Source organism: Rhinoderma darwinii, chromosome 1, assembly GCF_050947455.1.
Source record: "Rhinoderma darwinii isolate aRhiDar2 chromosome 1, aRhiDar2.hap1, whole genome shotgun sequence".
Taxonomy (NCBI): Eukaryota; Metazoa; Chordata; class Amphibia; order Anura; family Rhinodermatidae; genus Rhinoderma; species Rhinoderma darwinii.
The window spans coordinates 430,523,450-430,551,346 of NC_134687.1; the positions used below are offsets into that span (position 1 = coordinate 430,523,450).

Here is a 27,897-nt window from a genome sequence, read left to right on the forward strand (position 1 = left end):
TTTTGACAGGAAGAAAAGCAGTGCATGTATCGCTATTTCTCCAGTCAAATCTGCATCTCGTGTTGTAACCGCCATCATTGGGTGATACACATGTACATTGTAATATTGGGCCCGCCACACAACCGAGTGATAACACATCCGCCCCGTGTCTGTGTAGACTCATGATACAGCAGCTTATATATACGGCTGAACGATGTTGGCGCCGCTAGAAGACATGGACGGTTTTCTGCCGCCTCAGAATGTGACACGTAACAACAATGCACAGCGAGCCAGCGCTAACGGTCCTCTCACCCGCCTCAGCTCTCAGACCCGCGCCACTGCCGTCTCCATGGCGACCAGAAACACCGGAACAGGAAGTTATCGCTGCAGAAGCCGTGTCGGCCGTTCCACATACACAGGACCGGAGAGTAAGGTAACGAGTTATCATTATGTAATGGAAATGTCCTGTAATGGCGACAGCTCTGTCATGTCGGCGCCTGCACTGCCAGCCCTGACCAGGGATATTTGCTTTTACTGACATGACTCTGTCGTCCTCTATATAACGGTTATAATGTGCTGTAGTCATCCGTATAATTGTACAGGTGTTCTATGTGGTGTTTGTACTGTCATTTACCTGTGTTACACTACATGGCCAAAAGTATGTGGACACCTGACCCTCACACCTATATGGCACCCTGCCAGTTAATACAGAGTAGGTCAGCTGTAACAGCCGCCACTATTCTGGGAAGGCTTTCCACAAGACATGTCGGAGTGTGTCTGTGGGAATTTGTGCCCATTCATCCACAACAGCATTCATTTAACATGTCTAACATTACCCTTTAGTGGAAATAAGGGCCAAAAACAGCCCCAGACCAATATCCCTCCTCCACCAAACTTTACAGTTGGCACAGTCAGGCAGGTAACGTTCTCCTGGCATTCGCCAAACCCAGACTCGTCCATCAGACTGGCAGATAGAGAAGCGCGATTCATCGCTTCACAGAACACGTTTCCACTGCTCCAGATCTTTCCTCGGATCAGAGACTCGGATCATTTTTCACAGACCCGCTAAAGTGAATGGGTCCGTGAAGACTATCGGGTGCCACTCGGATTCCGTCAAAAACGGCCCGAGTGGCACAACAGTCATGTGCATGAGGCGTTACTAATAGACGTTTCACAATAATAGTACTTAAAGAGGCTCTGTCACCAGATTTTGCAGCCCCTATCTGCTATTGCAGCAGATCGGCGCTGCAATGTAGATTACAGTAACGTTTTTATTTTTAAAAAACGAGCATTTTTGGCCAAGTTATGACCATTTTCGTATTTATGCAAATGAGGCTTGCAAAAGTACAACTGGGCGTGTTTAAAGTAAAAGTACAACTGGGCGTGTATTATGTGCGTACATCGGGGCGTGTTTACTACTTTTACTAGCTGGGCTTTCTGATGAGAAGTATCATCCACTTCTCTTCAGAACGCCCAGCTTCTGGCAGTGCAGACACAGCCGTGTTCTCCAGAGATCACGCTGTGTCGTCACTCACAGGTCCTGCATCGTGTCAGACGAGCGAGGACACCGGCACCAGAGGCTACAGATGATTCTGCAGCAGCATCGGCGTTTGCAGGTAAGTCGATGTAGCTACTTACCTGCAAATGCTGATGCTGCTGCAGAATCAACTGTAGCCTCTGGTGCCGATGTGGCCGACACGATGCAGGACCTGTGAGTGACGTCACAGATCTGCACTGCCAGAAGCTGGGCGTTCTGAAGAGAAGTGGATGATACTTCTATACACAACGCCCAGCTAGTAAAAGTAGTAAACACGCCCCGATGTACACACATAATACACACCCAGTTGGACTTTTACTTTTCAACACGCCCAGTTGTACTTTTGCAAGCCTCATTTGCATAAATACGAAAATGGTCATAACTTGGCCAAAAATGCTCGTTTTTTAAAAATAAAAACGTTACTGTAATCTACATTGCAGCGCCTATCTGCTGCAATAGCAGATAGGGGTTGCAAAATCTGGTGACCGAGCCTCTTTAAAGAGGCTCTGTCACCACATTATAAGTGCCCTGTCTCCTACATAAGGAGATCGGCGCTGTAATGTAGGTGACAGTAATGCTTTTTATTTTAAAAAACGATCTTTTTTCACAAAGTTAGGAGCGATTTAAGTTTATGCTAATGAGCTTTCTTAATGCCCAAGTGGGCGTACTTTTACTTTCGACCAAGTGGGCGTTGTACAGAGGAGTGCATGACGCTGACCAATCGGCATCATGCACTCCTCTCCATTCATTTACACTGCACTAGCGATATAGATATATCACTATGTGCAGCCTCATACACAAGCCCTAACATTACTACAGTGTCCTGATAATGAATACACATGAAATCCAGCCTGGACGTCATGTGTACTCAGAATCCTGACACTTCTCAATCTTTTTTTGTGAGATTCCGGCAAGTGAAACCAAATCTCGTTTAGCTCCGAGATCTCGCGAGATTTCGTATCCGTTGCTGGAATCTCACAAAAAAGATTCAGAAGTGTCAGGATTCTGAGTACACATGACGTCCAGGCTGGATTTCATGTGTATTCATTATCAGGACACTAGTAATGTTAGGGCTTGTGTATGAGGCTGCACATAGTGATATATCTATATCGCTAATGCAGTGTAAGTGAATGGAGAGGAGTGCATGATGCTGATTGGTCAGCGTCATGCACTCCTCTGTACAACGCCCACTTGGTCGAAAGTAAAAGTACGACCACTTGGGCATTAAGAAAGCTCATTAGCATAAACTTAAATCGCTCCTAACGTGAGAAAAGATCGTTTTTTTAAATAAAAAGCATTACTGTCCCCTACATTACAGCGCCGATCTCCTTATGTAGGAAATAGGGCACTTATAATGTGGTGGCAGAGTCTCTTTAAGCCTTGTTCACACGAGTTTTTTTGCTGGCAGAAATTTCTGCTTTTTTAAGTGATTTTGCACCACAGGCGTTTTTTACTGCGTTTTTTTTTCAGTCTCCCATTGATTTCAATGGGGTTTTTGAGGCAGAAAACGCGTCAAGATAGGGCATGTCGCCTCTTTTTCCCGGGAGCGTTTTTTTCCGCTCGTGGGAAAAAAAATGCCTCCACCTCCCATTGAAATCAATGGGAGGCAATTTCTGCTGTTTTTTTGCACGGCAAAAACCGCGTAAAAAAAAACTGTGTGAACAGGGCCTTAGGCCTCATGCCCACTCCAGCTATTTTCTCCAGGGTGCTATCCGTTTTTTTTAACAGATAGCACCCTGACACATTCATTTCAATGGGGCCATGCACACTTCTGTTGTTTTAACGGAACCGTGTGGCCGTTCCGTGAAAAATAGAACAGGTCCTACTCCTGCCCGTTTTTGACGCAACAGTCTCAGCCTTTTCATTGATTTGGTCCGTGAAACAACAGGCTGCACACGGAAGCCATCCGTGTGTGGGATGTGTTTCACGGAACCGTCATTAACGGCCGTACGAAGGCCATCGTAAGTGTGCATGACGCCTTACAGTTGACCGGGGCCGATCTAGCAGATCAGACTCTTCACAAACTGACTAAGCTGGTGTCCATTCACAATGTCACATTTGTCACTGAGCTCCTCAATACGACCCATATTACTACAAATGTTCATGTCTATGGAGATTGCATGGCTGTGTGCTTGATTTTATGCATCTGTTGCCTCTGGCGGGGCTTAATAGGGCATGTCAGAACCACCATATAGTGCAATACGTTAGTTAGAATTACGTTCTTATTGCAGTATATTGTGCAAGCGATCCAACAATCACCGGTTCAAGTCCTCTAGGGGGACTAATACAAAAAAAGTTAAAACCCACCTTTTCCCATTCTCTTTCAAAAGCAATGACATTTTTTTTCATTAACATAACTGATATCGTTGCGTCCGTAAAAGTCCAGACCATTACAATATAACATTATTTAACCTGCACAATGAACACCGTAAAAAAAAAAAGATTAAAACGGCAGAATCTGTTTTTTTTTGGTCACCTCATCTCCGACTAATAATGGAATAAAAACTGATCAAACAGTCTCATGTACCCCAAAATGGAAGCAATAGAAACTACAGCTCGCCCTTCAAAAAAAAAAAAAAAGCCCTCTTACCGCTCAATTGACGGAAAAATAAAAAAGTTATGGCCTTTGGAAGGTGGGGAGGAAAAAGGCTGCGGAGGGAAGGGGTTAAGCCCCCATGATCCGCTGTTAATATTGGAATAAATTGCAGCTGGCACATGAATAGGGGACTATGTAATAATCCTGCAGAATGGCAGCACACCTCAGCAGATCTGCCCTCTGGCCTGCTAAGTGGCTGATGCCAGTTCTGTTTAATGGTTCTGTCCAGCACAAGCTTTATCTCTGGACTAGTAATCGTTTCTGAGTGCCAGTTCTCATCCAAAGTGCTGCAAGCATTGATAGTGCCCAAGTTACTCCTCTGGCAGTTCTTTGTTGGCTCAGATACTTCTTTACGTTTTTTTAAAGCGCACGCTACATCAGCAGTTTGCAGTACAACTCGCCATGCAGATGCAACTTGCTCTCGCTTCACTGTTGACCAGGGTCCATTCATATCCTCAGGACATTTTGGCAGCTTGCCGCATGACACTGCAATCTTGAGCCTATTATCGGTTTTTTAAGGTCTCTGTTCCATGGTGACAGTTTCTTTCACCTGTAGCTCAGATCCTCATGTCATTTACTCTAGTAATCATGGCTTACTTTCTTCTATTAGATGGCATTACCTACACTCCCATCCTACTGGCACAGTCGTAGTAGATTGCTAGAGAAGCAGATCGTGCGCCACAGAGAACAAGAGCACCGATTTCGTAATGACTGGGATCTGACCAACCGGTATTTCAAACAGTCAGATGTGTGCAGCAGTAAGCAAGCCCAATGGAGCTCTCGACTTTCATATGAACAAAGGTAATAGTTTCAACTGTCCCATTGATGGGATAACATGTGAAATCTTTATATACAGGTATAGGATCTCTTATAGGGGAAGAGTGTCACTGTTCTGTATTTAATAAAAAAAACTATACCTTCATGATTAATAAAAATATTATTATTATTGGATTTGGAAATGTGTTCCTGAATGCAGTATAATAAAGCCCCTGCCGTGCGTTGTTCATGGTGTTGGCATAGTTTATTATTCTGCAATACGTAGAAATAACACGGTTTCTTCCTTTAGAATAGAGAGCTGTTTGCATAGCTGACATGTTCATGTCAATAGGGATTATGGGTATCTTGAAAAATGTTTACATGATCATAAATAATGTCTTTAGTATGAATGCCTACCATCGGGAGAAGCAGAAAGAGGAAAAAAAGAGGAACTTGGAGCGGCGAAGAGAAGAGCTACGAAAACTGTTACAAGAGGAACGAGATTTGCTTGAGGCGGAACTCCGGGAGCTTTCCAGAAACAAGGATCCTGATATCGCTAGCATGAGAGAGAAAGCGGAGGAGCTGAAATCAGCACGGGAGGAAAGGAGGAAACAGGTTCCCTGAATTGTTCACCATTATTTAGAGAAATCTGCGGCTTGTGAAAATGTGTCAATTAACGCTTACCGTTTTATCACCTAGCTCGCCGACGAGTTACTGTACGAGCAGTGGAAGAAGAACAATATGAAGCTGCGCGAGGTACAAGCCGAACATCTTCATTAACTCTTTGTCTTGTTGCCTAGCGGCCTTTTTAGCTGAACAGATCTTGACTTGAAAATAAAATGTTTGTATAGCAAAAATACACGTAAGGCCTCATGCACACGACTGTGTTTGGTCTGTGATATATGGACCGTATGCCGGCCCCTCAGCGGTCACGTGCCGTTCATGGCTGCATCACCGCTGAGGCCATTGATTAGCTGCAGCGGCATGTGACTGATGAGTGGCACATGGCCGCTGCAGGAGTTTCCAAGATCGGTATTTCAGGGGTAAGTACCTGATAATTTATTGTTTTGTAGCATTCCCTGCCCTAGCAAAGATTTTTTAAAAGTCACAGATAACCCCTTCGAGCAGTACACAGTGACCATTCAAATCAATGGCTTGTCTATGTAATACAGGACGGGATCGGTCCTCCAGAGCAAAAGACACTCTTTGTATCCGCTCTGACCAAATTTGTATGATTTTAAACTTAGGGAATTCTTAGTTAATAATGGAGGCTCCTAATAGGGTATATAAAACTGTGCTTTCTAAACTAGACAACCCCTTGAAGACAGGTCAGTGGGTGCATGCACCCCTTAAATTGACCCCGGAGTGGTGGGGCTGAAAGATTTCCTGCTCTGTATGTAAATAAGAAGGTCTAAGCGCGATCAGCCAATCAGATGAACTGGCTGTACAGACTCAAGCAAAAAGGATTGAGTCTGGGTATCCGCAAGGAGCCGACATGGGAACCCTCACAGCTCTTCACATTGCCTAAGAAGCTTAAGACACTTTCAATGACATAAAGCTCTGGAAATGTTTTAGTCCGAAGTGGAGTAGGACGCCGTGTAGTGGATACGTTTTTTTCTTCTATGGGTGGATGATTTTAGTTTACAGCCTATATTTGTTAACTGTGCATTTGTTTAAAATGATTCCTGTTTTTTAGAAGGTTCCAGCTTTTAAGTTCTGAATTTCTATATAGGTGGAATCCAGCTTACATAAAAAATACGTGGTTGATGCCTGGGCAGAGCAGGTCACAGAGAAGGATGAGGTATTTATAAAAAGACATGTTATTAGTAGGTCATTATTTTTCTTGTAATTGATACAGTGAGATTTTACTTCATGGTCCATTGTTATAATAAATGTCTATTTTTCCTTCAGTATCGGGGGGAATATTTTTTGTATGTTTTAGTTACACTAAATACCAAATAAAAATTATCTGATAAAAAAAAAAAAGGTTTTCTTTAGGAAAAAATTGTTGAGGAGGAAGAAAAGAAAAGGTTTGAAAACCAGTATGAGCTTGCCAGGAAAGAGGCCTTAGAAAATATCAAAAAGGAAGACGAGAGACGTCGTCGAGCAGAAAAGGAACGTGCTAAGGTCCTACGACAGCAAATGGAGGAGCTTAAGTTTAGGGATGTGGAGGTGAGATGATCATCCATCAGTCATTCTCGTTAAGGTGCCTGTAAAAACTGAGATGAGTTTTTTTTATACTTCCAATATAAGGAATACAGTTTCATACATTATGAAACTCAGAGGTTAGCACTTTTGTCTTGCAGGACTGAGTCCATGGGTTCGAATCCAACCAGGGAACGATCTGCATGGCATTTTATGTTTACTCTTTGCTCATCTGCCAGCCACCAGAGACGTGATTGTTGGCAGGACCTAACAAAAAATGTCATGGATTAATATTCCCTACCTATTATACTGTAGTTATTGCAAAGGACCGCAATTGTCTTTAATAACTTCATGTGGTTATCATAAGAAATTCAATTGGTCTGTGTATGTTATTAGTCCTATACATTTTATGAGTTTGTGTGTTTTCTTGTGACTGGAGAGGTCTTCGTACATCTTTGTATCTAGACTTTAAAATGCATAAATATCATGAGCATATAATTAAAGGATATGTCCATCTTCGCAACTGCATTTTTTTTTATTGCCCCAATGCATCTGGAATGACAAAGTAACTTTATTAAAAATGTTCTTCTATTTTGTGTCTACAGCTCCTAATTAGACCTATTCGTCTCCATGGTAATAGACTACAAAAAAAATCTCTGCGTAGTCTGATTCTGCGGTCATGCTTCCTTCTTTCTGTCCCCTACACTGACATCTTATAGGTTAGAAAGTAGTACGGGATAGATGAAAGAAAGTATTATTGCAGGATCAGACAGAGCGGTTTTTTCTGGTCTGTAACTTTTAAAACACAGCATAGAAGCTGTAAACCCAAAACAAAAGTATATATTTTTTCAACAAAACCATTTACAAATTTATTACAGTAACATGCAGCTTTGAACATAGTTTAAAGAGGATCTATCTCCAGATGTGAGAATACAAGCTCCATTAATTATTAAACAGATCTCTTAGACCTGATGAAGCTGGTGTACTTACTTTTAAATCCGTAAGAATGGCTGTATAATCCTTTCTCAAAGTTTTCCTGCCTGATATTAAAACGAGCATTTTATGAGACCAAGTATAGGCATGATGTAATCTCAATTCCCTCCCACACACCAGGTTGAAATCTCGCACATGCTCAGTACATGCTGCAGTCTTCATGGTTCTGCAGTAAAAGAAAGCAGCAGATGGGGTTATAAGCTGTAATTCCACACCAAAACTGCTTCTACTGAGCATGTGCGAGATTTCAGCATGGTGCAGTGGAGGGATACTGATAGGAGCTTGTCAGCTCTAGGTGGGAGATGATTGAGATTACATCATGCATATATGTGGTCTCATGGATATATTTTGACTGGATTATACAGCCATTCTGACATGGATTTTTAAAGTGAGTACATCAGTCTCATCAGGTCTAAATAACCTATGTATTAGTGCATGCAATTTGTATTGTCAAATCTGGTGACAGATCTTCTTCAAATATATTATTTTCCACCGCTCCTGGCAATAGAATAATATAAATAATAAAACAGGTTTAATTTACTAAAATATGTTTGCTACACAGGCTCAACAGTTAAAGAAAGAACAGGAGGATTTATTGAGACAAGAGTGGGAAGTAGAGGAGCTTCAAGAGAAGAGGAAGAAGATTGAGGAACGTAGAAAAAAAAAAGAACTTGGGTAAGTGCCAGACTGTGAACTGCTGGACTGTCCGTCTGATGGTTTAAATGCATTTTATGATTAAAGATTTTGCTGAAACTAGCAGTTGCCATTTTGAATTAATTATAATAATTTCAAATGGCCAACACGGCTTAAATTACAATGCATTTAATGTAATGACTAATCCAGAGTTATTTGGGCCAGTAACGTAAATATTTGTTTTACTATATATATATATATATACATACAGCATTAAAACATGACCCCGGAACCCCCACAATCAGCAGAATAAAGGGGCCTCCTCACTAGCACCTCTTGTTCATGAGGTTGTGTATTCACTTGAATGGGGCTGAGCTGTAGTTCCACGCTCAGCCACATGGACGTCATTGGGACAGGTACTGCAAGCGCTGCTCCCCAAGACCGCACTGATGCGCGGAGTGCCACTGTTCTGCAAGCAGCAAGGCCCTTGCATTCTGCTGTTCATCTGGGTACTGGGAATCAGACCATCACCGATTACATATTCATGGCCTATCCAAAGTATCCCTACTTTGGGTGTAGTTTCCAAGCTCCCAGCAGCCTTATTGCTGGGAATTGAGACTCCGATATAATCTTGTGTACTATGTGAACATATAGGAAGAGACTGAGGGATAGGGGGGGACACACATTCAGTTTGGCAACTTAAGAGTGGTGACTGTTGGCAAAATGTGATCATTAAATCAATAGGGCAATCCGAATAAATCCTGGAATTATATACACAACTCAAGCAATGTACAACAGGTAACTTATAATATTATGTATTACGAGAAAGGCATCCAGACCCATTATGGCAGAGCCACCGGAAATCTCACTGCCAGTATATTTAAAAAGAAAAGACCAAAACTCTTCTATTGAGTGGGCAGCTTGACAGGACGTTAGATCTCAGGTGGAAATCTGATCTATGTATGCCAATGTTTTTTCTTTTACTAATGTTATTTAACAAAGATATGTATTATCGCAGAGTTGCTCACCGTTAATAGTGTAATAAGCTCTATTGTAAGTAACCTTTTTATCATCTTTTTAGTCACTTTCTGAGTCGTCAGTACACAGCACAGATGAAGAGAAGAGCCCAAATGGTACAGGAGGAGCTGGTAAGATTTGCCCCATAGATTAGTTGTAGAGAAATGATCAGAGGTTACCACAAGCTTATGCTTCATAATGTGTGTGTGTGTGTGTGTGTGTGTGTGTGTGTGTGTGTGTGTGTATATATATATATATATATATATATATATATACACACACATTGTATATCACGGTATCACCACCTACTACTAATTAATAACAATATTGTGGTTATATAACACACAAGATCATAGGATAAATAGTTCTACACTGACCATGTAAAAAAGACAAAAAAACGACTCCAATAAAAAAAGGTTGACAATCACCCGATTGTATTCATTGCTCATGTCAGGGAGTAGGAATTAAATAGTGCTAGGGCTCTGTTCACACATTTATTAGTTCTTTCCCGTCTGGGATACCTGACAGAAACTTGACTGATCCATTATAAGTGAATTGAGAAAAAAATAGATCCGTCATAACTGATCATAACAGATCTGGAATATCTGTCATGGCTCCTGTAAAAACGGAAATCATGATGCAAGTGTGAACAGAGCCTAAGGGGTTGTGTGTTTTTTTTTTTACGCATTTGTTTTTTTTACATCTGGAAAAGCATATGCAATTTGAAGAGCATATACGTATATTTTACTAGAACTGTGGGGGAGATTTATTAATAATAGTGCACCGTACGAGCACGTGCCAGTGTCTCCCCCAAATGCAACGTACACCAGATTCATCGACAGATCGAGGGCTAAAAAAAATACCAGGTCAGGAAATTCTACAGAAATGAGTTGCACTCGGTATACCTGTGAATGAATCTACGCCAACTTTTTCTGTCCCAGTCCGAGGCACAGTTGTTTTTTTGATTTTTTTACTCCGCTGCTTTTCTCTCTCTCACCAAATACAACAAATCTCTGATACGCGCCAAACCTAATTGCTCTAATTTCCAATTCCTTATTTCATTTTGAGGATAGAAGCAACAACAACAGGTAAGTGTTACAGGACGTGGTGGATAATCGAGTTGGAGCGTAGGATTTTCGGGTGGAAGTGGTCGAGTGGTGAATAAGAGCGGGAGGGGGGAAAGCCCAAAGAGGCGTAGCCGCCTTAAGTTGGGTAACTGCTCTAAGGAGCGAAACAACCTTAAAAGGCGTGATTGTTTTAAAGCGTATAATTGCCTTAAAGGGTGTAATTGCACTAAGAAAATGCCGCCAAAAAGAACAAAATTATCCGAAGACGACATAATCGCTAAAAGGCAAAGGAGAACAGAAGCTCAGAGAATAAGAAGAGCAACCATGAATGCAGAGCAACACCAGGAACAACGAGAAACCAATTCCCAAAACAAGGCTTTAAGAAAGCAAAACCAATACTTATCATCATTCCTTTTGCTAGCAAAGCCGTGTAACAGGTTTTCTATACTAGTTGTAGTATATTTCTGGGGCCTCGGATGTCCCCGTCCCTTCTTTGCTAAACTCCACCCACTTTATTTTAAGGAAAGTGTTGTCAGTGGCAGAAATGGCACAAAAGTAAAAACATTTTACTGTAAATTGCTAATTTTGGGCCATTTGCGACTTTTCTACGCCAGAAAACTGGTGTAAAAAAACTTAATAAATGACCCCCATAATTTGCTATGTAATTTTAATTCATCTGCCATGTTTCAGGAGATGGACATGAAGATTCTAGCTGCACTCCTCAGTAAAGAAGACCAGGAGCACTGCTTGCGTTCCGCCAGGAAGGAGCAGGCGGCTGCTGATGCGGCCTGGATGAAACGGGTCATTGAAGAGCAGCTACATCTGGAGAGACAGAGGGAAGCCGAGCTCGATACGCTTTTCAGGTGACTAAGCTAAGGATCTTCTCTCCAGACACTGCTCCAGTATTGGTTACTGGTTTAATACAGGGCGAGCAAAAAGTCACTGCACGTAAGCTACCAATAAAACATGCAGCCACGTATAAAATCTGGTCTAACAAGAACTGTGAGTGTGTGTAATTGTGTGTCTACGACCACATAGGATATAACAAAGCTAAAGAATGCACTGCTATCTGTGGCCATAACTTTACAAGAGGAAATATCGTCCTTCAGGTTCCAAATTGTATCTATTGTAATCCCTCAAAACTCCCCCCCGGCAATGCATTGAAATGAATAGGATGCATACATATACAGAGCGTGCCCATATGGATGACTAATAGCCAGAGATGACAACTCATCGTAATTATAGATTAATCTTCTACTGTGCTAGTCAGCCGTCTACTCACAGATAAAAATAGTGCTAATAGTATGCAAGGGTTAGAGATTAACGCACGTGAATGTCCTTGATGATCAGGTTATTCGTATGACAACCTTGTATTTCTTATGTTACTCAGAGATTTACAGGACAAGTCACAAGGAATGATCAACTAAAACTTGGTGAATCATTTTGCAGGTTAGTTAGGTGACTTGTCTTTAGGGAATATATTGATACTAGAACTAGACTGTCTGTGTTTTAACCCGTTAGTGACCGGCCCATAGTGTTTTTACGGCGGCCACTAACGGGCTTTATTCCGATGCAATAGACTTTTTACGTCGCTGCATCGGAATAAGTAAACAGAGCAGGGAGCTGTCAAATCTCCCTGCCAGAGGCAGCTGAGGGCTGGGGGCGTCCCTGCTCTGCCGGGTGAGATCGATATTAGTATCGATCTCACCCGTTTAACCCTTCAGATGCATCCGAATGGTTTTGGAAATCGCCGAGTGTCTGTGTCTCCAATGGCAGCTGGGGGCCTAATAAAGGCCCCCAGGTATACCTGCTAGATCATGCCGCATGGCCTAGCAGATGCCTGTCCGTTTTACACGGACAGGCATAATACGCTGCAATACAGAAGTATTGCAGTGTATTATAAATGTGATCGGATGATCGCACAGTGAAGTCCCCTAGTGGGACTAGTAAAAAAGTGAAAAAAAAAATGAAAAACCCACTTTTCCCCCTTACAAACTGCTTTATTATTAACAAACAAAATAAAGTAAAAAAGTTACACATATTTGGTATCGCCGCGTCCGTAATGACCCCAACTATAAACTTATTACATCATTTAATCCGCACGGTGAACGTCGTAAAAAAACATGCAAAAATTGCTGTTTTCTTTGAATCCAGCTGTAAAAAAAATGTGATAAAAAGTGATCAAAAAGTCGCATCTACTCCAAAATGGTACCAATAAAAACTACAAGTCTTCCAACTAAAAGCCCTCCTACAATTGCATCGGCGAAAAAATAAAATTGTTACGGCTCTTCAAATATGGAGACACAAAAACAAATAATTTTGAAAAAAAAAAAAGTATTTTCACTGTGTAAAAGTAGTAAAACATACAAAAACTATACAAATTTGGTATCGTTGCAAACGTAACAACAAGCTGAATAAAGCTATTGTGTTATTTATACCACACGGTAAACGGCGTAAATTTAGGACGCAAAAAAGTGTGGCGAAATTGCTGTTTTTTTTCTATTTCCCCCCCCAAAAAAAAGTTAATAAAAGTTAATCAATAAATATGTACCCCAAAATGGTGCTATTAAAAATTACAATTTGTCCCGCAAAAAACAAGACCTTATACAGCTATGTCAACGCAAAAATAAAAAAGTTATAGCTCTTGGAATGTGACGATGGAAAAACTTAAATAATAGCCTGGTCATTAAAGAGGCTCTGTCACCAGATTTTGCAACCCCTATCTCCTATTGCAGCAGATCGGCGCTGCAATGTAGATAAGAGTAACGTTTTTTTTTTTTTAAACAAGCATTTTTGGCCAAGTTATGACCATTTTTATATTTATGCAAATGAGGCTTTCTAAAGTACAACTGGGCGTGTTTAAAGTTAAAGTACAAGTGGGCGTGTATTGTGTGTGTACATCGGGGCGTGTTTACTTCTTTTACTAGCTGGGCGTTGTGACTAGAAGTGTATGATGCTGACGAATCCGCATCATCCACTTCTTCTCTTCGTCACCACCCAGCTTCTGGCAGTGCAGACACAGCGTGTTCTCGAGAGATCACGCTGTGACGTCACTCACTTCCTGCCCCAGGTCCTGCATCGTGTCGGATGAGCGAGGACACATCGGCACCAGAGGCTACATTTGATTCTGCAGCAGCATCGGCGTTTGCAGGTAAGTCGATGTAGCTACTTACCTGCAAACGCTGATGCTGCTGCAGAATCATCTGTAGCCTCTGGTGCCGGTGTCCTCGCTCGTCTGACACGATGCAGGACCTGTGAGTGACGTCACAGCGTGATCTCTCAAGAACACGCTGTGTGTCTGCACTGCCAGAAGCTGGGCGTTCTGAAGAGAAGTGGATGATGCTGATTCGTCAGAACGCCCAGCTAGTAAAAGAAGTAAAAACGCCAAGATGTACATACACAATACACGCCCACTTGTACATAACTTTAAACAGTTGTACTTTAGAAAGGCTCATTTGCATAAATATAAAAATGGTCATAACGTGGCCAAAAATCCTCGTTTTAAAAAAAAGAAAACGTTACTCTTATCTACATTGCAGCGCCGATCTGCTGCAATACGAGATAGGGGTTGCAAAATCTGGTGACAGAGCCTCTTTAACCTCTTAACGCCGAAGGACGGATATATCCGTCCTCAGCAGCTGCTAGTTTGTGCAGGAGGACGGATATATCCGTCCTGTGATGGCGCGGGTACTGTCACTGTACCCACGCGATCATCGGCAGGAGCACGGCTGTTATACACAGCCTGGCTCCTGCTGCAACTGCCGGAATCGAAGCGCGCTCCGATTCCGGCAGTTTAACCCATTAAATGGCGCTGTCAATAGTGACAGCGGCATTTAATGTGTTTGACAGAGGGAGGGAGCTCCCTCTGTCACCCCATCGGCGCCCCCGCAAACAAATCGCGGGTCGCCGTCGGGTTTCCATGACAGCCGGGGGTCTGTCTTCCACAACTGCCTGTTAGGCGATGCCGTAGGCATGACCTAACAGGTTGCCTGTCAGTTTTACACTGACAGGCAATAATGCTTTGGTATACTAAGTATACCAAAGCATTATATATGCGATCGGCACATCGCATAGTGAAGTCCCCTGGTGGGACTAAAACAAAATATGTCGATCAGTTAAATAAAGTTTGTGAAAAAAATAAAATAAAAATTACAGTGAAAATCAAATAAAACTACTTTTTTTGCCCAAAAAGTGGTTTTATTTAGTAAAAGTGTCAAAACAAATCACACATGCACATATATGGTATCCCCGCGATCATAACAACTTGACCAATAAAATGAACACATTAATTAAACCGCCGGATGAACGGTGTCCAAAAAAACGCAAAAAACAACGGCAAAATTCGCTCTTTTCTGCCATTCCCCCCATAAAAAATTAAATAAAAATGAATCTATAAGTCCTATGTACTCCAAAATAGTACTAATGAAAACTACACATTGGCCCGCAAAAATCAAGCCCACATACGGCCACATTGACGGAAAAATAAAACCGTTACGGCTCTTGGAATGCGGCGATGCAAAAACAAGTAATTTTTTTCTAAAAGGCTTTTTATTGTGCAAACGTAGAAAAAACATATAAAACCTCTACATATTTGGTATCCCCGTAATCGTGCCGACCCATGGAATAAAGGTAACATGTTATTTACGCTGCATAGTAAACGGCGTAAATTTATAACGTGAACATCAATGCTGGAATAGCTGCTTATTTTCAATTCTCTCCTAAAATAAAGTTAATCAATATATTATAAGCATCTAAAAATGGTACAATTACAAAATACAACTCGTCCCGCAAAAAACAAGCCCTTATACGGCTATGTCGACGGAATAAAAAAAGAGTTACGACTCTTGGAATGCGACTGTGAGAAAACAAAAAATAATCCTTGGTCATTAACGTGCAAAATGGCCCGGTCATTAAGGGGTTAAGGTCTAAAATAGGCTGGTCATTTAGGGGTTAATGCGATAAAAACAAACTAATTTATGGCTGTTGAAATATGGGAAGGCAAAACAAAAATCTTCCCCAACCTTCAACTTCCAGCATTGAAAGTGTTAAAGCAAAATTAAAAAAAAATCTGCTAAAAATGTTACTGTACTGTATTTAGTGTACTACTTAGGCCCCATGCCCACTTCAGTGTTTTTCTGACGGCTAGCACACTGACCCATTCATTTCAATGGGGCCATGCACACTTCAGTTTTTTTGACGGTCCCGTTGCTCCGTTCCGATCCAATGTAGAGCATGTCCTACTTTGGTCCGAGATTCCATGACCGGGAGGCCCATGCAAGTCAATGGGGCCGTAAAAAAAACTGAAGGCACATGGAAGGCATCCATGTGCCGTCCGTTTGTGATGGAGCCGTTGCCTAGCAACGGCCGTGCGGGCAGAAAAACATTACAGAAATATTACACTAATCGGCAGCCACTTGTCTCTATCAATCACTGATAGAGAAAAGAGGCTGCTGATTAAAAATAAAAAGCAGTTCATACGTACCCAGTCGTTGTCTTGGTGACGAGTCCCTCTTCTTCCTCCAGTCCGACCTTCCAGAATGACGCGGCAGCCTGTGATTGGCTGTAGAGGCCGCTGTAGCCTGTGATTGGCTGCAGAGGCGGTCACGTGGGATGAAGCGTCATCCCTGGAGGCCGGACTTCTGACGTCATCCTGACGTGCGAGACCGCCACTACAGCCTGTGATTGGCTGCAGCGGTGACATGGATGAAACGTCATTGCTGGAGGCTGGACAGGAGGAAAGTAAGTATGAACTTATTTTTTGTAATTTTTTTTATTTCATTAAAATTGTATTTTCCGAGCGCCGAGCATGTACTGTCTAGGTTGCTGAAAGAGTTACCGCCGATCAGTGCAGCCCATTAACTCTTTCAGCACCCTGGACAGTACCATGCTCGGAAACGGAAACACTGAGTGCACACGGCCGCTAAAGCGGGCACACGGATCCGTCAAAAACGGCCGTGAAAACGGTGTCGGAAGTGTGCACGAGGCCTTACCATCTAAAAATGTTAGATTTCATATACTGTAGACTAAATGTATTTCCACCAAGTTGCTTGAATTACCAGTAATTTGTGTATTAACTATTTACCTACCAGAGAAGAAGCCAAACAGGTGTGGGAGAAAAGGGAGGCGGAATGGGACAGAGAGAGAAATGCCCGGAATCGCTTGATGAGAGAGGTGATGCTGAACTCCATTCTAGAACTCCATCTGAGCGGGTTATTCCACACGTCCAACTGACTAATAATCAGATCTTCACATCCAGAGCAGTGGGGTCCAGTCTCTTACCAGTTATTTCAGACAACGTTGGCCAAACATGAGCTTTTCTACTTTCATCCTATCCCATCATTTTGATCCTCATAAATGGCGTGAGCACTCCCTATAATGGGACGCATACGAGACTGCAACATTTCTTTGTAAATACCTAAACCTTCTATTATGGAAAAGAGATGGGCCTTCTATTGTGGTCATGAGACGATGCGCACAAGCTGCAAGTACTGTACAATACATGTGTAACAAGGGGACTGGGATTCAGGGGAGTTCAGTAACCAACTGAACTCAAACTTCTATTACTAACCATATGTATAAGGATTTTATGTCCTAACATCAGGTATATGTATGGAAATATAGTCCAGTATTATAAGTTGTGTAGTATCTGACAATAGTCTAGTTCTGTTTCTTAGGATGCATCATGGCGGTGTTTTTTAAACTAATGGTAAGAATATTTGGAAAAGGCTAACACATGATGGGACATGCCGCCCTGTTCCTTATCCAGGTGCTGATGGGAAGGCAGCTACAGATCCAGGAGAAGATAGAACAGAATAAACGCGCACAGAGGGAATCACTACAGTCCCGTGAACAGCTCATCCGAGAGCTGGAAGAGGTCAAGCAACTGACTTCTAGAGAGAAAACAGAGGAGGAAGAACAGAAGACCGCGCGAAGACTGGAACTGGAGGCAGAGGTACTATACGATGTGTCAGTCCAGACAATATAGTAAGGCAACGTTGGAAGTGGGCGACTAATCCAGAAAAGACTGAGCTCTGGATTCTTAAAAATGCACAATATTCTAATACTAAAAAAATACATCTCTTAGCTTTCTGAGCGGCGCTTGCAACAAAGAGAAACTATTCTCCGTCTGGAAGAGGTGGAAAGAGAAGAGAAATTGGCAGAAGATCAAGAAAATGATTTGGCAGAACAAGAGGCAGAGATCATGACCCAGAGGGGTTATCAGAAAAAGGTAAATGACTCTACAACTATAAAGTAGATGTGTGGATCATGGAGATACTGATATTACAATATAACAAAGGCTATGGGGTATGCAGCTTGTACAATATCAGCCATGTACAGATTGTCTCAATACAGTTTGGTTTTGCCATATTTGCACCATTTTATTTTTCATGATCGGTAGGGCTTTGTTTCAGGGCTCTAGGTAGATGAATTGAAATTAAAAAGTGAGTGGAGTTTTTAAAGAAAATATATGTACTAGTCCTCAATGAATTAGAATATCATCAAAAAGTTAATTTTATTTCAGTAATTCAATTCAAAAAAGCGAAACTCATTATTTTGATTCATTACATACAGAGTAATCTATTTCCAGCATTTTTTTCTTTTAATGGTGATGATTATGGCTAACAGTTAATGAAAACCCCAAAATTTAGTGTCTCAGAAAATAAGAATATTATATAAGCCCAATTTCAAAAATGATTTTTAATATCAAAATGTCGGCTTACTGAAAAGTATGTACAGTATATGCCCTCAGTACTTGGTCGAGGCTCCTTCTGCATGAATTACTGCATCAATGCGGCGTGGCATGGAGACGATCAGCCTGTGGCACTGCTGAGGTGTTATGGAAGCCCAGGTTGCTTTGATAGCGGCCTTCAGCTCGTCTGCATTGTTGGGTCTGGTGTCTCATCTTCTTCTTGACAATACCCTATAGATTCTCTATGGGGTTTAGGTCAGGCGAGTTTGCTGGCCAATCAAGCGCAGTAATACTGTGTTTAGTAAACCAGGTATTGGTACTTTTGCCAGTGTGTGCAGGTGCCAAGTCCTGCTGGAAAATGAAATCGGCATCTCCATAAAGCTTGTCAGCAGAGGGAAACATGAAGTGCTCTAAAACCTCCTGCCCTGACTCTGGACTTGATATAACACAGTGGACCAACACCAGCAGATGACATGGCTCCCCAAACCATCACTGACTGTGGAAACTGCACACTGGACCGCAAGTAACTTGGATTGATGCCTCTCCATTCTTCCTCCAGAATCTGGGACCTTGATTTCCAAATAAAATGCTAATTTACTTTCATCTGAAAACAGGACTTTGGACCACTGAGCAACAGACCGGTCCTTTTTCTCCTTAGCCCAGGTGCGACAGTTGTAGCCCATGTCCTGGATACGTCTGTGTGTGGTGGCTCTTGAAGCACTGACTCCAGCCGCAGTCCACTCCTTGTGAATCTCCCCCAGATTCTTGAATGGCCTTTTCTTTACAATCCTTTCAAGGCTGCGGTTATCCCAGTTGCTTGTTCTCCTTTTTCTACCATACTTTTTCCTTCCTCTCAAATTTCCATTAATATGCTTGGATACAGCACACTGAACAGCCAGCTTCTTTAGCAATGTCCTTTTCTGGCTTACCCTCCTTGTGGACGGTGTCAATGACGGTCTTCTAGACAACTGTCAAGTCAGCAGTCTTCCCCATGATTGTGTAGCCCACTGAACCAGACTGTTGCGCCATTTAAAGGCTTAGGAAACCTTTGCAGGTGTTTTGTGTTGATTAGCTGATTAGAGTGTGACATCATGAGTCTACAATCTGCAACTTTTACCCAATATTCTAATTTTCTGAGTGTCTAAATTTTGGGTTTTTATTAACTGTTAGCCATAATCCTGCAAAAAAAAAAAATGCTGGAAATAGATCACTCTGTGTGTAATAAATCTATATAATATGAGTTTCACTTTTTGAATTGAATTACTGAAGTAAATTAACTTTTTGATATTCTAATTAATTGAGAAGGACTAATATATAGATGAGGGGTTGGCTTATGTCAGTGTGCCAACTGACAACGTGTGTGTGAACTTTTTTCACTTTGTATAACTTGCTTTACAAAAGATTTGGTTGTCCGGCATCCAGGTAAATATGCTGTAACTATAAGGCTGCTGTTCCAGATTTTCTACACTTAGATCCTTTTCCTTAAAGGCTTTTTTTTTTTAAACTCATTTTATTGAAAGTACACAGTGCACAAGGTATGATAAACATAACATTTTGGGTGACATGCAAGAAACCCATTATTCCAATGTAACATAACCATACAAACAACAACATCGATCTCTGTTACACAATGAGAAAAAGAAATGGTACAACCTTTTCCGGTCTGTTATTGAGAATAACCAATACATTTATAGGAACAAAAGCAATGCAAATATATACCACTCTGTTATAAATACTTGTACAATCCAGGACTGATCTCGTCCAAACTACTATTGAACCTTCCCCCCCCCAGTTGGGGCCCGCTACCCCGTCCCTACTTACTCACTTAAACCCCAAGGCTGCTTAGGGAAGACCTGAGGTCACCTACATTAAATGATGCAAGAGGCGATGAGCACCAACTACCCCACACTTCCAGAAATTTATACGGACATCCCCTATGTTTGTATACTAAATTAGCGTAGGGTATTACTGAGTTGAGCAGTGATTTCCATTGTGAAACCGTTGGGAAAAGATCTCCCATCCAACGAAGTGCAATAGCCTTTCTGGCCATGAACAGGGTCTCCCGTAAAAATATACCTTCATAGTGTGACCAGGAATTTGGTGGGAGCAGACCCAACAAACATAGTCCAGGCTCACAGGGGACTCGTTTACCTGTTACTGATGAGAGAAAGTCTGTGACCTCTCTCCAGAATTTAGATATTACCGGACAGTGCCATACCATATGGTCAAAGTCTGCCCGATCATGCTGGCACCTTTTACAGCTAGCCGAGGAAGATCTGCCCATATGCAATAGCCTGGTAGGAGTTATATAACATCTATGGATGATGTAAAGCTGCGTCATTTTATTATTAGCCGCTGGTGAAACCGCGAGGTGTGAAGACATTGCATCAAGCCAATCCCCCTCAGTCAGGTTCGGAATCAGCCCCTTCCATCTGAGTTCCACCGCACATCCCGCATGTGCTAACCTTTGAGACAGCAGGAACGTGTAAACTACTGATATCAGGCCCCGCGGGCCTTGTGTTCGAAGCACCCCTATAAGGGGTAGGGAAGAAATCAAAGTCTGAGCGTGTCTGAATTGGGCCCTAAGAGCGTGATGCAGCTGTACACATCTAAATGTATCCCTCTCTGGCACCTGGAATGTGTCTTGTATCTCCCTGGCTGATAACGCGTGTCCATCTCCAGTACTCAAATGCTTCAATTGTGTCACCTCTAAACCCTCCCAGAATGCATGATCCTGAAATCCCAAAAAGTGAGGTAATCCATGGTTGGACCACAACGGCAACTCTGCTACCGTATCTTTAAATTTCAACAGTGATTTTGCATGAGCCCATACCTGCTTCGCCAGTTTAATCAACGGTAACGTATGCTTAGGGCTAAAATCATGTGGTTCTAGAACGGGCCATAAGTTAGATACTCTGAGAAAATGTGCTAAATGATGTTCGGCATTGGGCAATGGATCATCCAACATCCACAGCCTAATATATCTAAGTTGACCTGCCAAGTAGTATAAAAACACATCCGGTAGGGCCGCTCCCCCCCTCTGTTTGGGCCTCTGCAGTGTGTCTATTCTGAGCTTGTGTCTATTCTTTCCCCAGATAAATGGAGTAAATAAAGAGTTGACCAAATTAAAGAACTTTTTAGGAACCATTGTGTCCGCGTGCTCCAAGACATATAGCAGTTTAGGTAGCACTACCATTTTAATTAGGTTAATTCTGCCTGCCACTGATAAGGGGAGTGACTTCCAGACTGCAAATTTATCTTTCAAATAAGAAAGTAGAGGGTACACATTAATATCGTATGAGTGTGAACTATCCCTAGATATCCAAACTCCCAGATATTTAAAACTATGCACCACTTGTAGACCCTGAAAATGTGAGCCCCACCCACAATTGTTAGAATGGAGAGGCATGAGAAAGGACTTACTCCAGTTAACATGCAGACCCGAAAAACTGCTAAACACCTCCATCAATCTCATAGCCCTGAGTAGTGAGGCATTCGGGTTGGCCAGGAACAGCAGCATATCGTCAGCATACAATCCTATGCGGTCTTCCCGTGGTCCAATACGGATTCCCTGAAGGGCCCTATCTTTTCGAATCCCTATAGCCAGGGGCTCTATGGCAAGTGCGAACAATAATGGGGACAATGGGCACCCCTGTCTCGTACCCCTATGAAGCAAAAAGGATGGGGACAAAATCCCATTAACCACTACCGAGGCTCGAGGCTCTTTATATATGGTCATAATCCATTTGATAAAGTTGGTTCCAAACCCAAATTTCCTTAGGACCTCACAGAGGTATGTCCACTCAACAGAGTCAAATGCCTTGGCAGCATCCAAGGATGCCAGCGCCCAATCCTGCTGCTCCCACCACCCCATCTGAGTAACCACCTGAGCTCTGCGAATACTATCCGAAGTGGATTTCCCTGGTATAAAACCGGTCTGATCAGAGTGTATGACATCATTGATGACCCGCGCTAGTCTATTGGCCAATAATTTAGTCAGTATCTTATAGTCTATGTTAAGCAGTGATATGGGACGGTAAGAACCACAATCCTCTGGGTTCTTGCCTGGTTTCAGAATAACTACTATGGTAGCTTCTTTCATAGAATCCGCCAGGTCCCCCGCCAATAAGCACGCCTCAAATAGAGAAAGAAGTTGGGCTGACATAACCTCAATATATTGAACATATACTTCCAGAGGAATCCCATCCGGGCCCGAGGCCTTCCCTTTAGTCATATCCAATATACACTCAGAAATCTCCTCTACTGTGAAGGGGGACTCGAGTAACTCACAACCCTCCTCTGACAACTGTGGAAACTGCATGTCATCCAAATATTTCTCCAAGTCTTCCATTGAGTGCCCAGCCCTAGACGTATATAAGTCCCTATAGAAGTCTGCAAATTGAGCCACTATCTCCTGGGAGGTATGAACCAAAACATTCTGAGCGTTTCGAATGTTCAACACTGGAGGAGACAAGGTATTCTGTCTCACCACATGAGCCAAGAGTTTGCCGGATTGGTTACCCAATTCAAAAAAGGATTGGCCAGTGAAGAAGATTCTACGTTCCGCCTTCTCCTGTAGTACTAGAAGATAATCTCTCCCCACCGAGAGCCAAGCCTCCCTGTTTTGTGGGGAGGGATCACCCACAAACGCGGCCTCCAATTCTCCACATTTTCCCGCCAAATCCCTTTCCCTTTGGGCCGAGGAGCGCTTAACAAAAGATATTGATGATTTCAGGCAGCCTCTCAAATACGCTTTCAGCGTATCCCATTCTGCTCCTGCCTATGTGCTTCGAGAAAGACTTCTAACTGATCTGGGATTCTATCGTTCGGTTTGATTAATTGGAGCCAAAACGGATGAATTTTAAGGGCCCCCCTCCTACCAACCTCCGGTAATGACATTTGCAGAAGAATCGGACTGTGATCAGAAATTGCTCTGGGAAGATGTTCAATGCTCACCATAGAGTTATATACCGAGGGCGTGCCAAAAATATAATCTATACGAGACAATGCATCAAATTGTGGTGTGTGACAAGTGAATTCGCGAAGTCCCATATGACTAACTCTCCACAGATCTACCCAGCCTATCTCCTCCATTAATGAGGCTAATGGGGAGACCCCTTGTCGTACGTCCCCCTCTCCACTACACAGGAACCGATCAATAGCCTGATCCATTATAAGGTTCAGGTCTCCTAGGAGGATCACTCTGGCTTCTTGATATGCGGAAGCAAAAGAAACCGCCTCCCTAAGTAGTGCCAGAGACCCTGGCGGTGGGTTATATATCCCCATTATGACATAAGATGTGGAGTTAATGTTGGCGTGCACAAATACGTATCTCCCCTCAGGATCAATTCTGGTATGCATCACTTCCCACCTAAGGGTTCTATGAATTAATAGAGATACCCCTCTAGAGGCAGAAGTTCTAACAGAGTGTCTACTCCACTGAATCCAGGGCTTACATAAAAGCTGTACTGTGTCTGCTGTCAGATGCGTCTCCTGAAGACAGATTATATGTGGGTTCACATTTTTAAGCACAGAAAAAATCATATTCCGCTTCCTTGGAGTCCCCATGCCCCTCACATTCCAGGACAAGAACTTAAGTGACGCCATACTTAGAACACTCTCTATGTACTGATAACAGCCCTTCCCTCTCCCCCCTCCCCCTAGGTAGTGCCATTCCCTGATACGCTCTCAAAATGTAAGGTACTCGTTTTCTGACATAGTGTAAAACAGAGATCAAAAACATGAACCACATAAAAACCCAGTTAGCCATCAGAAGCTCAACAGGAGCTCAATAGCTATATACTATATATGCAGGGGGTAGCTTCCACCGATAAGGAATATACACAGTGGAATCACAAATCAGGCTGCGTACTCCACCCAGTTCCCCCCTGTAATGTGCTTTACTGTGCCACAGAATAAGAGGAACAACCGCCCGTTAGTCAGAATCCCCTATTAACACTTCGGTAACCTACTACAATCACGTATCTTAACAGGAATAATATATGATCTGGAACCATTCTGAACTCCGATCCCCCTACTAGGCATAATACAGGAAGATAAAGCATTATGATAGGAAACTTTAAACAATATCTCTCCCAAGTATAACCTATCCCCACATGCAGGACAACAAAAGTCCGTTCAGGATACATATTCACCATGCCAGTCCCCAAGAAAACCTTCATCTTCTAGGCGACCTCATATTCCTCAGCAACCATTCATCCGCCTCCTCCGGGTTGGCAAAAAATACTGCTCGATCTCCATCGACGACTCTCAAGCGGGCCGGATAAGCCATAGAATATGGAATTTGTCGGTCTCGCAGCTTTCGTTTAATCATCACAAACGATGCACGTTGCCGCTGTAATTCCGGAGAGAAATCGGGGAAAATCGACACCGTGACGTTGTCCACTTTAATGGCCCCCTTGCGTCTGGCTGCCTGCAGGACCAGATCCCGATCCTTACAATTTAACAATCTCGCCAGGAATGGTCGAGGGTTCGCTCCAGAGGGTGGCGGCCTCGCCGGCACCCTGTGCTCTCTTTCCACTGCAAAAGCATATCTTTCAGCCATTTCTCTGTAAACTCGTCCGGACGGGGTCCTTCTGCTCGTTCTGGTAGGCCTATAATGCGAAGGTTGTTCCTCCTCAGCCTGTTCTCCAAATCATCCGCTTTCTGGCGCCATAAATCCACCTTTCCAGAGAGGTCTCGAAGAGTGCGGGGTATATTAGCTGTACGGTCCTCCAGGTCAGACAGCCTGGTTTCAGCATGCTCGACTCGGTCCCTCAAGTTGTGCAAATCCTGCCTCAGGAGACCCACATCCACCTTAACCTCCTCTATTTTTGTCGTGACCGAGGTCTTGGTCTCTAATATCGCCGCTAGCAGCGTCTCCGATACTTGTTGCAATGTCAGGCCAGGCTGTGCGGTTACCTCAGCCGCAGGGCGTAACTCCGACTGCCCTCCAGGAACTTTTGCCGGCCCCTCTGCTCCATGCTGTGAGGCCTCGCCGCGGGCGCCATCTTGGACCGCACCTCGGGCAAACTCTTTCAACTTCTCCGCGGCTCCTGCCGCTTTTGACGGACCCATTTTGCTCCTCAGGGGTCTCTTACCCTTTCTCCGCAAGTTATAAGAAATGGTGGCAACAGTAATTCCTCCGCAGGATAAATAATAGGGGTCTCTGGTCAGAGCCGAAGTTCCGTGCGACCGCTCACATCAGTGCCTGGCCACGCCCCCTCCTTAAAGGCTTTTATTTTATTTTTTTATTTAAACAATGCATTATAGTGTTTAGTGTAACTTTGTAATTGTTTTTTATTAAAAAATTATTTTTAGTTTTTCCGATATAGCTTCTGCATCCTGGATACATAGAAGCTGTATCTAGCGCTGGAACCTGAATCAGTCAGGTCAGCGGGACTGACACGCAGGTTTCACCTGTTATCGATAACATCTAAGTTTCATAACTGAAAAAGTTAAAATAATTTTTAATAAACCAATTACAAACTTACACTAAACACTATAATACATAGTTTTAGTAAAAAAGAAAAGTCTTCAAAGGTTTACATATCCTTTAAGCTAGCAATAAACATGAGATGAATACATATTAACCATTAAAGGTGACCTGTCATTAAAAGTATGCTGTTCCTTTTAATTTGCTTCAGTTCATCCTTTTATGAGAACTTCCCTGCACAGCCCAGGCAGCCCTGCCAGAGAGGAGGCTGCTGTATTCATGAGCTGCCACGGGCTCCTCCCACTCTCCTGTGATTGACAGAAGTCTCCCTCTGCACAGTAATAGGGAGAAATCTGTCAATCAGAAGAGAGTAGGTGGAGCTAGCAGAGGGGACAGAGCTAGCGGCGGCTCACGAATACGTCGGACTCCTCTCTAGCAGGGCTGTCCGGGTTCTCTAGGTAAGCTCTCAAACGGCTTAACTTAACCAAATAATGACAGATCGCTATAATCAACGCGTTTGTCACTACATTATGCTGCCGTTCAGCGAGGGCAGCATAACGTCAGTGACGGGTTCCCCTAAAATGGCCTGTTCTTATATGCAGATTACCAATTTTCAACCATTTGTGGGAACTGGTTTGTCTAAATTTATCTCTAGCAAGAAAACCATGAGCATTCTACATTACAGCGTCACTCCTGGGTGGAGTGGGTAGATTCATTTCTAACTAGGTGTGATTTTAGTATTAAAGAAGAGCTGCAGGGAATTCACCTTCCCTGCAGCTGCTCTTCTGCTGATGTCAGCAGAATACCAGTTGGCATTTGGTATGTGTTGTTTTTTTTTTCTGTCCTCCATTGTAGTGATATGTCCCTTACACCATCCACACTTCCTTGGGCTTTTGGTTTTAAGAAATGAATGCATGAATTTTAGAAATTATGGATGCATAAAGCGTACCTAACTTTTCAGGGGACTGTTCAGAATAAGTTGTGGGATGTGTAGTGACTTGTAGTCTGCATTTTGTAGCAGTTTTCCCATCTGCAGGGTCTGTCTAATTCTGAGTTGTCTCTGAGCTAGTGGATGAAGCCTAACTGCTATCATGTCTTCCATACACTGCACACAGAGGAGAATCCCACTCTCCTATTACATATATAGAAGCTGCAGTAGCATGGAGGACATATTACAGCAGTAATGAGTAGTGTAGCGGAGAATCCAGCAAGGGGGTAAGACTGTAATACTTAAACGCAAGCTGCTGCACGTCTGTGTGGGTCACTCTGCTCCTGTTTCCCTTTCTCTCTCCATAGACATGTATTGGCAGCCAGTGTCTCTCCCCCTCTCTTCCTGCAGTCAGTCTCCTCTACTCTAACTAGGGACAGATTTTGGTTGACAACAGGGGGTGGACAGCAGATTACAGGAAGGGAGACACCTAGTGGCAGTAACTTCACAGAATTGACATGGATAAAACAACAACATTTTAACAGTAAGTAAATAACAAAGTTAATATATAATCAGGTATAATGTTAGATTAGCATCAGTTTGAAAAGTTAGTGTCCACTTAAAATGTAAGCAAGTGCAAATGGTCCCTAAAACAGAGCAAGTTGCAACAGTATTTAAACAGCCAAACCATAAATGCCTTTCAAACAAGCGGATGGTAGAGTGATAAGTTGCTTCTAAAATAGGTTCAGATGCCTTGTATATGGCTGTAACTATTAATCTTTTCCAACTCTGTTTTTGTGCAGGTGTTTAGCCGCCCCTGGGCTGCTTGGTCATGAGGGAGAACTGCTTCAAATACCAGGACTGGACAGTTTTACCTGACAACACAAAACACTTATAATGTAATTGTTATCATTCCGATGTATGCAACTTTTACATGTAAATACTTTTTTAGTGTGTGTGTGTGTACATCATATGATACAAAATGATGTACATATTTATAAAGATGTATTAATTTAAATTTATTTTTAACCTGGCCTTGTGCTGCCACCTTTCTTACTGTAGCCACGCATAAGGCACAAACTTTTTGTTTTGTTAAAGGGGAAGTAAAGAATTCGCACACA

At 42.7% G+C, this 27,897-nt stretch overlaps 1 protein-coding gene across 1 annotated transcript; it reads left to right on the top strand.

Moving 5' to 3' along the window:
• The first annotated feature begins 47 nt into the window (after nucleotides 1-47).
• On the top strand, nucleotides 48-27,897 carry TCHP (trichoplein keratin filament binding). The gene is made up of 13 exons (XM_075830660.1): nucleotides 48-412; nucleotides 4,723-4,913; nucleotides 5,273-5,483; nucleotides 5,568-5,624; nucleotides 6,601-6,669; nucleotides 6,867-7,040; nucleotides 8,569-8,681; nucleotides 9,721-9,787; nucleotides 11,414-11,586; nucleotides 16,813-16,894; nucleotides 17,490-17,675; nucleotides 17,808-17,951; nucleotides 27,145-27,897. The coding sequence occupies exons 1-13, from the start codon at nucleotides 194-196 to the stop codon at nucleotides 27,208-27,210; spliced, it is 1,752 nt and encodes a 583-aa protein (XP_075686775.1). The 5' UTR covers nucleotides 48-193; the 3' UTR covers nucleotides 27,211-27,897.

What these genes read in the sequence shown, in the direction of transcription:
- TCHP (XM_075830660.1), top strand. Translation starts at nt 194, where the DNA reads ATGTTGGCGCCGCTAGAAGACATGGACGGTTTTCTGCCGCCTCAGAAT. An exon ending in AGGTCACAGAGAAGGATGAG is followed by an intron (nt 6,670 to 6,866) that starts GTATTTATAAAA and finishes GGTTTTCTTTAG; the next exon opens with GAAAAAATTGTTGAGGAGGA. An exon ending in AGAGGGGTTATCAGAAAAAG is followed by an intron (nt 17,952 to 27,144) that starts GTAAATGACTCT and finishes CTCTCTCCATAG; the next exon opens with ACATGTATTGGCAGCCAGTG.